Source organism: Oncorhynchus masou, chromosome 1, assembly GCF_036934945.1.
Source record: "Oncorhynchus masou masou isolate Uvic2021 chromosome 1, UVic_Omas_1.1, whole genome shotgun sequence".
In the NCBI taxonomy this organism is placed as follows: Eukaryota; Metazoa; Chordata; class Actinopteri; order Salmoniformes; family Salmonidae; genus Oncorhynchus; species Oncorhynchus masou.
In genome coordinates, this window is record NC_088212.1 from 75,671,077 (window position 1) to 75,683,741 (window position 12,665).

Genomic DNA, 12,665 nt, shown 5'->3' on the forward strand with positions numbered 1-12,665 from the left:
GAAGGTGTGTGTTTCTCATCCATTCATACATGTACGTCAGCTATTACTGTATGTGGAACAAACTGACACTGTGGGTCCAGACTCCAGCACCTTTCTTTGACAGAAAATCTCTATTGTTCATAGTCTGTAAATGCTCTGTGCTGTAACTTACAGTATATAACTCACTACTCATATTGAAGGGTTTGCTTAGTTTTATCGCCAACAAAAAATACAATGTTTCTTTCTTTTGTCTTATTCAGGATTCTATTACTCTCTAAATGATGCTAGATCGTATGTTTTTCGATTTATAGACCTTGTAGAGCCTGACTGGCCAAGTCCCCATGCATAATACATAACGACAGACCATTTAGATATATATCACATTCATATAATCCACTTGCCCTTATTGATTGACTGCAGAACCATAATATAAAAATTATCTCCTGATTTCAGATGAGTGCAGCATTTTACTTCTGCTCCACATCACTCCCTCATTCTGAGCCAGACAAGATATTTATAGACCTCTGTACCCCAGAGAGCTCTGACTGGCCAAGTCCCCATGCATAATACATAACGACAGACAATTTACATTGATCCCTGTGTCTTAGCGGCATGTTTTTTATTGGCAATTGTGAGATATATATCACATTCATATAATCCACTTCATCATGCCCTTATAAAATGCCTGCAGAAGTGATTGACTGCAGAACCATAATTATATGCTTTGATGTGGGACAATTATCTCTGAAGTATACTGACCATTATTTGTTCTGTATGTGGTAAAGAAATGATTACAAAAGTGACATTGTGTCACAACAGAAGTAGCTAGGTCAATTGTGGAAGAGCTGTCATTTATACAGAGCATTTATACAGAGCATAATACATAACGACAGACAATTTACATTGATCCCTGTGTCTTAGCGGCATGTTTTTTATTGGCAATTGTGAGATATATATCACATTCATATAATCCACTTCATCATGCCCTTATAAAATGCCTGCAGAAGTGATTGACTGCAGAACCATAATTATATGCTTTGATGTGGGACAATTATCTCTGAAGTATACTGACCATTATTTGTTCTGTATGTGGTAAAGAAATTATTACAAAAGTGACATTGTGTCACAACAGAAGTAGCTAGGTCAATTGTGGAAGAGCTGTCATTTATACAGAGCATTCCATTATCTGCTTGTCACAAAAGATTACAACATTATCTCCCACAAATGTGTCAGTTTTATGAATATATTAATATATCCTTGTGATGAGCATGTGTGTGGGATGTCGCTTTGATGGGTCTGAGTGAGAGTCCATTCCTAGTTCTTATCCTTTCGAGTTGAGAGACAGTGTAACCAATGCTTTATAACAATGAGAGGGTCACCAGTGGAGAGTTTTTTCTTTTAAAAAGTGTTTATGAGTGCATCACTAATAGTGTAAGAGGACACGGCTATGAAATATGTCTTTGGATTACTTCCTTACTTGTATTGCTCATACAAATTAATAATGGAGGCGGTTAGGTGCGTGATAGCCTAACCTTGCCTAAAACAGAGACCTAGGGTTTAGCTCAGCAGGCTAACACATTCTTGTCAAATTGGTGGTGTGACCCAGATTTGGTCAGTGATTCCTATAAACTGGAGTTATTGCGGAGAAGGTGATAACCTTGCCTGAGACTTGATAACAGGTAACGTTAACCTAATACCTAGGCTTTAGCTCAAGGTAGAACCGTATAGTGGAATGCAGAGTAGAAGACATGTAAAAAGTCGATTAGGCAGAAGTTGGATTTTCAGTCCTAACCAAATTAACAATAATGATCTATTCCATTCTATTCATATTCTACCGGCAATTCTACAAGCGGAACCTTTCATTTTTAGGGTTGTTGGCGGGATTACTTATATTGAGACAGGATGTAGTGTAACCAAGTTAGAAGTGTTTTCGTTTCCATAGAAACGATGGGCGTTGCCAGCGAAGTTAGTGCTGTGTCAGTGACATGATGAGCCATTTTTACATTGTAGCATCAGTTCACAACAATACATTTTAAAATAATTAGCATTGACGTTAAACAACACAACTGGTTAATTAGCCACATTATAGCAAGCTGACTAGCAACGTTGTAACACTAGCAGAAATGCGGCCACAAAGACAGCAGACCAACAACAATACAGCCATTACAGGAAGGTGTCTTTCTCCCACGGTAAGAACGATGTGTCCAAAATAAATAATCTTTACTTTCTCTCTGTCTTTATTAGGAAAGAGTTAGCATGCTAGCTAGCTTATCCAGAAAGCTAATGCAACTCTGTAACAGTCATATAAATTAGCAAGATTGCTATCTATCTAGCTGATGTTACAGTGGCTGGGTTGCATGTTGTTGCTCCACAAATGCATGAATATTATCAAGCCTGCTGCATTAAGCCTGCTGTCTAGAGAGAAAAGTAACCATATAGTGGACTCTTGGCTTAGTTGTTGTTCGTCTATTGTTACAATTGTCAGTCTTAAGTTGCCTCATCTTTTTCTGTCATTCCCCCAGGTCAACAGCTATAAACTGCACTTTACAGCAGTGAACTCTCAAATACCAGAGAGAAATGTTCAGAGACCAGTGAGTTTGCCTTTGTAGATAGATCCACAGTGAGGAGTGTCCCCATTCCCCAAATTATACTATTTTAATGAGACAATGCATGAACATGGAAAGCATGACATTATGTCTTGAGTGCCCTTTAATTATCATAATTATATATTTCTAATTCATTAAATGTTTCATTTGACAGCTGGACGTCCGATGGTCTAAAGACTTTACAAACGGGATAAACATGGACACCATGAAAATGAATCCACCAAGACAAGGTACTACCACCTAAGTTACAAGATACCGTGACAGTCTCTTACCTGTCCTCGTCTTCTCTGTCTCACCATTTACTTTCTCTCCAGACAGCAGGCTTAATGCAGACAGTGGCGGCGGCAGGCCTCTCCACACCCCTGTGCTGGCGTTTGTCAGTGAGTTTATGGGCCCTGAGCGTCCCCTCCTACCCCCTGCTGCTGCTCTACCCAGTGGACTGACTGGTGACCTGGGGCCACAGCCACACAGAGTGAAGCCTAGGAGAGCAACAAACAGTGCAGGGGCCATCAACTCCCACAGTACCTCACCCCTCACCCTGCCAACTGGTGAGTGACTGCACTCAGGATCCTCCCCCTCTCTTCAACAATGCCAGCCCCCCTGCTTTTTGTCATGGATCAAAGTCAGTCTAATGGAACATTCTGCTCTGTGCTCAAGTTAAATACTTCTGGACATGTAAAACCTGATGCTTTTCTGAACAAATGTGTCTTTGTAACAGGACCAGGTGATGCCATATCATTGAGTGAGAATTCTCCCTCAAGTTTTCCAATTGCCTTTCGTTCCCGTGATGACTGTGCTTTGAGTCCTGAGCGACTAGATTTGGACAGGTAGGCTAAAACACTCATGGCTTTGTTTGTTCAGTGGTCTATGTTGAGCTTCTCAGTACACTGTCCTACAATGGAATGCCAAGTTTGTAATTGATTGGACTCACCAGTAGGGTGCAGCAAAGTCCCTCATAAAGATTATCCTGCCCTCTGACAGTACATGTCAACTTTGCAGGCGTAAAAGAAATGCCTGAAACTAGATCCTCTACATACTGGTCTTGATGAGAAGGGGGGAAAAAACTGCCGGGGAAGTTCTCTTCTGCACTGTTCAAACAATCCAGTAAATTTGGAGGAGGAGTTAAGATGGAGTGTCGCCGGGCATGTTCCGCAGGAATGAACATTTTGGAATATTCTGGAATATTCAGATAGAAATAGGCTATGTAGATCAAACTTGCATCTCTAATATGTAGAATAAGGAATCACATCGGCTCTATTCATGTCATTTCTATCTGCAACGTTCGAGAACGTTTGGCAACTGAACATGGCCTTGTTAACATCCAAAAGCGGAAGTCCTGTCACAGGCTCTCTTTCCATTTCCCCTGAAATCCGGATCATTTGTTTGTTGGGGACTCAGCAGAGACTAGTCAACAATAAACCATATCCATAGCCTCATCCACTTAGAATATTGAGATCTCCTGAACCCTGTGTGCCAGTGTTGGAAGGCAGACAGTGTGGTATCAGGTGGCTTGTACCTTTTTTACTGTGAGCCCTCTCCCCTCTGCATCATAACAAGATAATACAGGGTCATCCTCTCACAGAGTGGTGTTGTTGACAATGCTTTTGCGTTTTGTGTGTCAGGCGTGGTCTGGAGGAGTGTCCCCTGCTGGAGGGCATGGGTAGGCTGCGGCTGCTTAACTGTCAGCACAACCTCATCACGCACATCCACAATCTGTCTCATCTGCGGCACCTGGCCTTCCTAGACCTGTATGACAACCACATCTCCCAGATGTCTGGCATCTCAGCCCTGGCCTCTCTCAGAGTGCTTATGCTGGGCAAGAACAGGTTTGTGTTATGTTTCTCAAGCATACAAACAGAACAATAGGATAGGAACTCCCAATCATTTTGGTGCTTTTACAGTGCATTGTTTCAAGGACAGATGAAAACACTTTTTTAATTTTTTTTTTATTTGACCCCTTTTTCTCCCCAATTTCGTGGTGTCCAATTGGTAGTTACAGTCTTGTCTCATCGCTGCAACTCCCATACAGACTCGGGAGAGGTGAAGGTTGAGAGCCGTGTGTCCTCCGAAACACAACCCAACCAAGCCGCGTTGCTTCTTGACACAATGCCTTCATAACCCGGAAGCCAGCCACACCAATGTTTCGGAGGAAACACTGTACACCTGGCTACCGTGTCAGCGTGCATGCGCCACAGGTCCCATCACAGGAGTTGCTAGAGTGCGATGGGACAAGGACATCCCTGCTGGCCAAACCCTCCCCCTAACCTGGACGATGCTGGGCCAATTGTGCGCCGCCCCATGGGTCTCCCTGTGTCGGCCGGCTCAGATGAAAAACTTTTTATGCTGTCTTTTTGGGTTGGATTTTTCTTTACATTTATAAAGATGTTACCGTAGGGATATGCATATCCTGCTTTTTGGATTAAGTGATACTGTATGACCGCCACAGCACAGCTAGCTTATATATCAACCTCTATTGAAAAGTGCTTTCCTGCAGGTGCCCAATTTCTGTACCAAACCATACCACTGCTCTCTTTGTGAATTTTACATCTAACATCACCTTACTTTAAAACTAAAGGTCAGGAAGGAGGAAGATTAAAGTCACAAATCATGGCAAATGCCACCGGGATCCCATTGCTGAGGTCTGGTTTTGTTCCAGAGTCTGTAAAACCTGACATTTGTCTTTTTAGAACCCACTTTCAGAGCAGTCTGCGGTACCGTTCAAGCAAAGCATACCACAGATTTAGGTTTCTGATAGAATTTCCAAGGGACTGTAACCTAACTTCCCTAAGTTACAGTTTGGTCTGTATAGACAATCCTGGATGACAGGACAGTGGAAAACAGTCAACTTAACCATCAGTAGAAAATCAATTCCTACCGCTCTTTGACAATCCCATTTCCTTGTGCCTGGTAACCATTCAGTTAGCAGATGGGATACCAGCTCTTTGTCATAGTAACGTTGTGTTATAGGAGAGCTATCTTGTATGGAATACCAGAGAGGATGATGTTAATATTATTGTCTGTTTAATGTTTTGCAGAATCCAGAGGATATGCAGTCTGGATAACCTGACTAAACTAGATGTTCTGGACTTGCATGGCAATCAGGTACCATGTTTCAAACCTTAGAAAATTATAACTTCACTTACATTCCTTTTTGTTCTCTAAATATACACCCACATGCATTTATTGTCTGTAATGTTGTTTGCAATACTGTGACCAGTGGGGGACTGTGATATCTAGCTGTGAGGTTCAGCAAGAGCAGAGAGGCACTACAACCTCCCCCATACTGCCGGTTGGTTACTACGTCACTGACTCTGGGCCCCTACAGTTAAGCTCAAGCAGGCTTGACTACAGGAAAGCAAATGCATTGGTTCCTGTTGCGAGGCTTTTGAGAACATTCTATATTCAGTCATGTGAAGGCAGTGAGTTATATTTGTACTTTTAGTTGAAACTCAGTGCTCTCGCAGCCATCGTTACTAGAGTACTTTACCTTTCTTTTGTTTTCCCGCCAAATTAAAACATATTTAGGAGCTTACTTCCAAACATCCCAATCTTGCTCTGGGTTACCTTACAGTTCTTCTTCAATTACTATAATTTCTCTAACAGGCAAGGCTATTTCTGTTCCTTTTACAATGAAGGAAAACCTGATAAAGCTGTTCTACAACTCATGAATGGTAAGTTGAGCAAAGGCCGATTTGATGAGCTTTTCTCCTTAGATAGGCCTACAGTATGATCTGGCTGCTGTCACAACGTATTAAAAGCCTGTGAAGAGAGGGGATCACAGTAATGCTGGTGTCAAATCAGGATTTTGCCAGCACCTGTAAAAAGAGGATAGGATTGAAAAGTCATCTGTCCGCAGTGCTGGTTGTTTGAAATGTGCTGCCAGTATATCACCCACATTGTTCCATTGAAAGTCAATCCAGAGTCCCTGTGAGACTCCTCTCTCTGACTCCGGCTGCTCTTTTTCATGTGTCTCATACTCTCATTCCCAATTAAACATTGGTTTCTGTTAATCTACCCAGCAGCCGTTGTTTTCCAGTGACCTCTGACCATGAACATACTGTGTCTTCTTCTTACCACATTTGTACTTTCCAAAGCACAGCAGTGTTTAAGTCACCTATGTATGACCACAAACAAGGGATCATTTCTGCCCTAATTTCAAATCACCCCTGCCTGGCCTCTCATTTTACCTAGAAGGGAGATGTGCTCTGGGGATAGGAAGTTGTCGTATTTCCAGTTTGTTGGAAATGTTCAAGAGGAATATCCTCTCTGGGAAGGAAGGACATTTAACCCCATTGACCAGGTCCTGGAGTTAGAAGATGACATCATATTGTTAAATAACATGTCCTTCCATTGGTTGAGTGATGGATTGTGCTGACAATATGATCCTCTGTATCTAGTTGACACTAGCGATAACGGCTACTATTTAATGAGGACAAGTCTACAACATTTTTTATCCCTTGAGAGTTTTTGAATGGCACTACATTTATTGTATCAGGAATGCAAGGAGTACCAGTATATAATGTCTACAATGAATTACATTAGAAATTTAAAATTATTCATCAAACAGACAATATTTAACTTAATTATGAAATTATTTGAAACTTACAATGCACTTTGCCTTTTTTATTTTAAGACAGATGTGACCCTGCCTGAAGAGCAAATATCCCTATAGGACATTAAGACTTAAACTGTGCCCTGACCTCTCATGTTCCTCCTCTGTAAAATGAGCGGGGAACCACTGTATAACATATTTTGGATGCGTGATCCACCCCAACAGAAAGCAGTTCCACAGTTATCTGTAACACAACCCAGTTAAATATTTTCAGATGAGATGATCTAATCTGCCCTGACGAGAGATGTAAAATTACTGTTCAGTGAAAGATACAGCCAGTGTGGAGTGGACCCTCTGGGTTTCTTAGCTTTGCAGAGGATGATGTCCCAGTCCCAGCCAGGGCAGAGATTAGTTTAGCCATGTGCTGACTTGTGTTAAAGTGGACTTGAGAGAGAGAATGCTTTTCATTGGAGCCATGGTGGAACTGTGAATCAAAGAGAACACCACTGTGAAGCCTCAGTTGGAGTGGAACATTACCTCACTCTGTTGTATTTGTCAGCAGTCATAACAAAAGTTGTTTCAATCTCAACGTCTCTTGCCTGTCTCTCTGGTCTCTGTCCAACAACAACAGCATTATGAGAGGCATTTGGGGGACTTAATACACCTGGACCTATTGTCTGAACTCCATAACTGAGATACCACTTCTACTACTCACTACTGGCAGCTAGACAACTTTCTGTACAAATAGATAGCTGACATAGCACTGTTACACTGGCCTTAGAGTGCTAAGGCTATGACAGCACTGTCTGGTCAAGCTATGAAAGAGGAGAGAGAGAGAAGAGTGTGCCTCAGTATCACTCATGGAAGGGCTTAGATGTGGAGAGCAGGCAGTCACCCCCCTCCCTCCCCTAATTGGAAGGGAAAAGCAGAGGCTCTTTTAGCCAGAGCTCTATGCAGCTTTTGTCCTTTAAATGATGTTCACTGTTCATTTAGATTCTACCCTAAGCTAACAACCATACTCAGTCTGTCTTGATTCATGTCTACTTGCATCAAGCTCACTGCAGGAGCCTTTCAACCTTTGACCCCTGGAGTAACACGCAGTGTATCATCATCAAGGGAAAGGGAACCCCAAAAGCCGGCCTCTCAGTGGTAGTTACTGTAGTTCTGGGGCGTGTCCCAAATGGCATTCTATTCCCTATATAGTGCACTACTTTTGACCAGAGCCCGTACGTAGGGAATAGGGTGCCATTTGGGACGCAAACCTGACCTCTTCCTGAAATGGAGAGGACACAGGACTGAGTGGCACACACCTCACAGCCCCACACTCAGACTGACAGACAGCAACCAGGGAATCCCATGGGTCTTGAAGTAGTTAGTTTCATTTTGACAAGAGGCCCACAGTTCCCCCTCAACCAGAATGAGGCCAGGGCCACATATCACTACTACTGACCCTTTTGGATTCTGGATGTCGTTTGGACTCATGGTTCAAAGAGAACACTGACTTTGTTTTGACATCGAAATTATGATAATGTGGGTCAGAAACGAAAGGAGTGATTGTAAGGGTTGAATTGGATGGTAACATTGAATGTTAAAAATTCAAAGAAGTTATCTCCAACTCATTTGAAGGTATAATTTATTTTGGGCTGTTTTTAGCAGAGAATATGGAATGGCCTTAGGCTAGTAAATCACGGTACACAGGTGTCTGCTCTACTTCCGCTGTACTCAAGTTTTATTTTGCACAACAAACAGATCTGGCATGTCTCATCATTTGATTTAGACAACACAGAGCATATTCTCAACACTGAAAATCACCCTTATGGCCCCTATCACCTCCCTAATATATTTATAGCAGCACAGCCTCAAGTCAAGCCCCTCATGGTGTGAGCCTTTCATTCATCAGGACTTAAGAGAACATTTCACCAGTTTATCACAGTGATGTTTCGGTCTGTGTTTCCCTGTGCCTTCAGATCTCCCAGATAGAGAACCTTTCCCACCTGTCTGAGCTGCGTGTGTTGAACCTGGCAGGGAACTGCATCTCCAGGGTGGACAACCTGCAGGGCCTGGACTCACTGACCGAGATCAACCTGAGACGCAACTGCATCTCCACTGTGGTGAGGGAGAGGAGGGGAGGGGAGGGGATTTTATTTCATAAGGATCCCCATTAGTCGACGCCAATGGCGAGAGCTAGTCTTACTTGGAAAAATACCTTACAGACAAAATACTTTGCAATTTACATATATTTAAAAACATGCACACACATATATCAGTTACACATACATGTCAGTACTGTACATACACACAAAAGAGCATACATACTGAGAGCTGCTGGGTTTTGGGATCTGAGGGGCCACAGGCTGGGGTTGGTGGAGGGACTGCAGGCATGACATACTGAAGGGGCTACTGACTGACTGATGGTAGAGCAGAGCCCTGGCTGTTCTGAACTGAAGCAGCTGGATCGTGTCTAATCCTTTGGGCTCATACTAATGCACTGTGCAGATGTAATGGCTCAGGCCTGTAGTGATTCAGATCTGTGCTAAGATCGCAAACAGCTTGGCCCTTCTATCATCACAGTAATGGTTGAGGATGGTTCCCCCCACTCTGCAATATACTGTGCAAGAACAGTATGCTGCTGTGTTGCTAATGCTGCCAATTTTAACAGATGCACACATCCAACTGTCGTGGTTTGATATATACACACTCGTTGGCATACAGCTGACGGCTTAAGCTAGCTTCTTGCTGTGTATCAAACCTCTGACCGTCCCCAAGGTGTTGCTAGTGTCTGTCCCCTTACCTACTCATGCATTGACATGTGTAGACTAGATTATCATTTTCGTCTTAGATGATGATGTTAACTGCAGATTCTTCTTTCATCTTGTTATCATCCCCCGCTGCTGGCACAAGCCTTTGCATGTTTTCCTTATTTTGATGTTTGTCTTGGTATCACATTTAGAAGTTTTTCTGTTTCATGTCTCACCAAGAAAAAACACGAAGTGAAGTAGCATACTTGTCCTCCTGTCATCTACGGTGGTTACCAAGGGGGAAATAGCTAGCTCATTAACCCCTCCTCATGCTGACTCCAGTGAAAGTGAAATAGGATATTTTTGAAACAGAAATTCCCTCCCCTTACGTATCTATAATATAGTATTTCTGATCAACAGAGGAGCACAAACAGGCCTTAACAGGTCCTTCATTTGTATGCAAATCTGACATCTCCAAACCCTTCCCTCACTTGGTATGCTGGAAAATTCAAGATGCTCTCACGTTAGAATTAGACGTTCATGCATGTTTCTCAAACGTCAAATTTAGAAGTTCCAAACGTCAAATTTCAAAGTGTTTAAGGTTAAGTTTAGGCATTAACTCCAAACTGTGGGGCGCGTCCCCCGGGGATAAAGAATATATATACAGTGCCTTGCGAAAGTATTCGGCCCCTTTGAACTTTGCGACCTTTTGCCACATTTCAGGCTTCAAACATAAAGATATAAAACTGTATTTTTTTGTGAAGAATCAACAGCAAGTGGGACACAATCATGAAGTGGAACGACATTTATTGGATATTTCAACCTTTTTTAACAAATCAAAAACTGAAAAATTGAGCGTGCAAAATTATTCAGCCCCTTTACTTTCAGTGCAGCAAACTCTCTCCAGAAGTTCAGTGAGGATCTCTGAATGATCCAATGTTGACCTAAATGACTAATGATGATAAATACAATCCACCTGTGTGTAATCAAGTCTCCGTATAAATGCACCTGAACTGTGATAGTCTCAGAGGTCCGTTAAAAGCGCAGAGAGCATCATGAAGAACAAGGGACACACCAGGCAGGTCCGAGATACTGTTGTGAAGAAGTTTAAAGCCGGATTTGGATACAAAAAGATTTCCCAAGCTTTAAACATCCCAAGGAGCACTGTGCAAGCGATAATATTGAAATGAAAGGAGTATCAGACCACTGCAAATCTACCAAGACCTGGCCGTCCCTCTAAACTTTCAGCTCATACAAGGAGAAGACTGATCAGAGATGCAGCCAAGAGGCCCATGATCACTCTGGATGAACTGCAGAGATCTACAGCTGAGGTGGGAGACTGTCCATAGGACAACAATCAGTCGTATATTGAACAAATCTGGCCTTTATGGAAGAGTGGCAAGAAGAATGCCATTTCTTAAAGATATCCATAAAAAGTGTTGTTTAAAGTTTGCCACAAGCCACCTGGGAGACACACCAAATATGTGGAAGAAGGTGCTCTGGTCAGATGAAACCAAAATTGAACTTTTTGGCAACAATGCAAAACGTTATGTTTGGCGTAAAAGCAACACCGCTCATCACCCTGAACACACCATACCCACTGTCAAACATGGTGGTGGCAGCATCATGGTTTGGGCCTGCTTTTCTTCAGCAGGGACAGGGAAGATGGTTAAAATTGATGGGAAGATGGATGGAGCCAAATACAGGACCATTCTGGAAGAAAACCTGATGGAGTCTGCAAAAGACCTGAGACTGGGACAGAGATTTGTCTTCCAACAAGACAATGATCCAAAACATAAAGCAAAATCTACAATGGAATGGTTCAAAAATAAACATATCCAGGTGTTAGAATGGCCAAGTCAAAGTCCAGACCTGAATCCAATCGAGAATCTGTGGAAAGAACTGAAAACTGCTGTTCACAAATGCTCTCCATCCAACCTCACTGAGCTCGAGCTGTTTTGCAAGGAGGAATGGGAAAACATTTCAGTCTCTCGATGTGCAAAACTGATAGAGACATACCCCAAGCGACTTACAGCTGTAATCGCAGCAAAGGTGGCGCTACAAAGTATTAACTTAAGGGGGCTGAATAATTTTGCACGCCCAATTTTTCAGTTTTTGATTTGTTAAAAAAGTTTGAAATATCCAATAAATGTCGTTCCACTTCATGATTGTGTTCCACTTGTTGTTGATTCTTCACAAAAAAATACAGTTTTATATCTTTATGTTTGAAGCCTGAAATGTGGCAAAAGGTCGCAAAGTTCAAGGGGGCCGAATACTTTCGCAAGGCTCTGTACATTTTCTTTAAGGAACTCAGTCCGGCTCTAAACTTACTCTTGAAAGTTGTAATAGTAGACTGCACAAGGTGCCATTTCGAAATTGGGTAGTGCATCATCAGTTCCTCTTGTCATGTCAGTCATTGCATACCTTAGAGAGCTATTTATAACTTGTCAGAAATGTCCAGATCAACTAGCCCATGTCAGCTAACGTTTTTTTATTTAGGTTTTTTAGCCCATGGATATTGTTGTTATTTTTTTGTCACTTAAATATCACGAATACACATTAGACATGGCAAAATGTATAGAATTGGGGGGGGGGGGATTTGGGATTGAGTTTTCTATCACTGGATTGGAACATGCAACCTCCTTTTGTACTCGCGTCTGCCATCCCTGTCCACCACGCCCAAGCAAAACCAAAACCTTCTTGAAGGTGACAGCGCTCACGGTTGCCTAGTGGCCAGTTTCTATGTCAACTCCCGACGTCCTCAGACACAGACATAATCCTGACTTCTAT

General features: G+C 42.4%; 1 protein-coding gene across 1 annotated transcript in view; it reads left to right on the forward strand.

The window, feature by feature from the left end:
- Positions 1 to 1,949: 1,949 nt before the first annotated feature.
- The window catches only part of LOC135550806 (leucine-rich repeat-containing protein 49-like), a 55,027-nt gene continuing 44,311 nt past the window's right edge, over positions 1,950 to 12,665 (forward strand). Inside the window, exons 1-8 of the mRNA XM_064981934.1 lie at positions 1,950 to 2,168; positions 2,502 to 2,570; positions 2,740 to 2,815; positions 2,900 to 3,133; positions 3,304 to 3,412; positions 4,208 to 4,411; positions 5,621 to 5,687; positions 9,105 to 9,248. Coding sequence (XP_064838006.1) covers positions 2,103 to 2,168; positions 2,502 to 2,570; positions 2,740 to 2,815; positions 2,900 to 3,133; positions 3,304 to 3,412; positions 4,208 to 4,411; positions 5,621 to 5,687; positions 9,105 to 9,248 — 969 coding nt within the window. The 5' untranslated portion in view covers positions 1,950 to 2,102. The remainder of the gene's footprint in view (positions 2,169 to 2,501; positions 2,571 to 2,739; positions 2,816 to 2,899; positions 3,134 to 3,303; positions 3,413 to 4,207; positions 4,412 to 5,620; positions 5,688 to 9,104; positions 9,249 to 12,665) is intronic.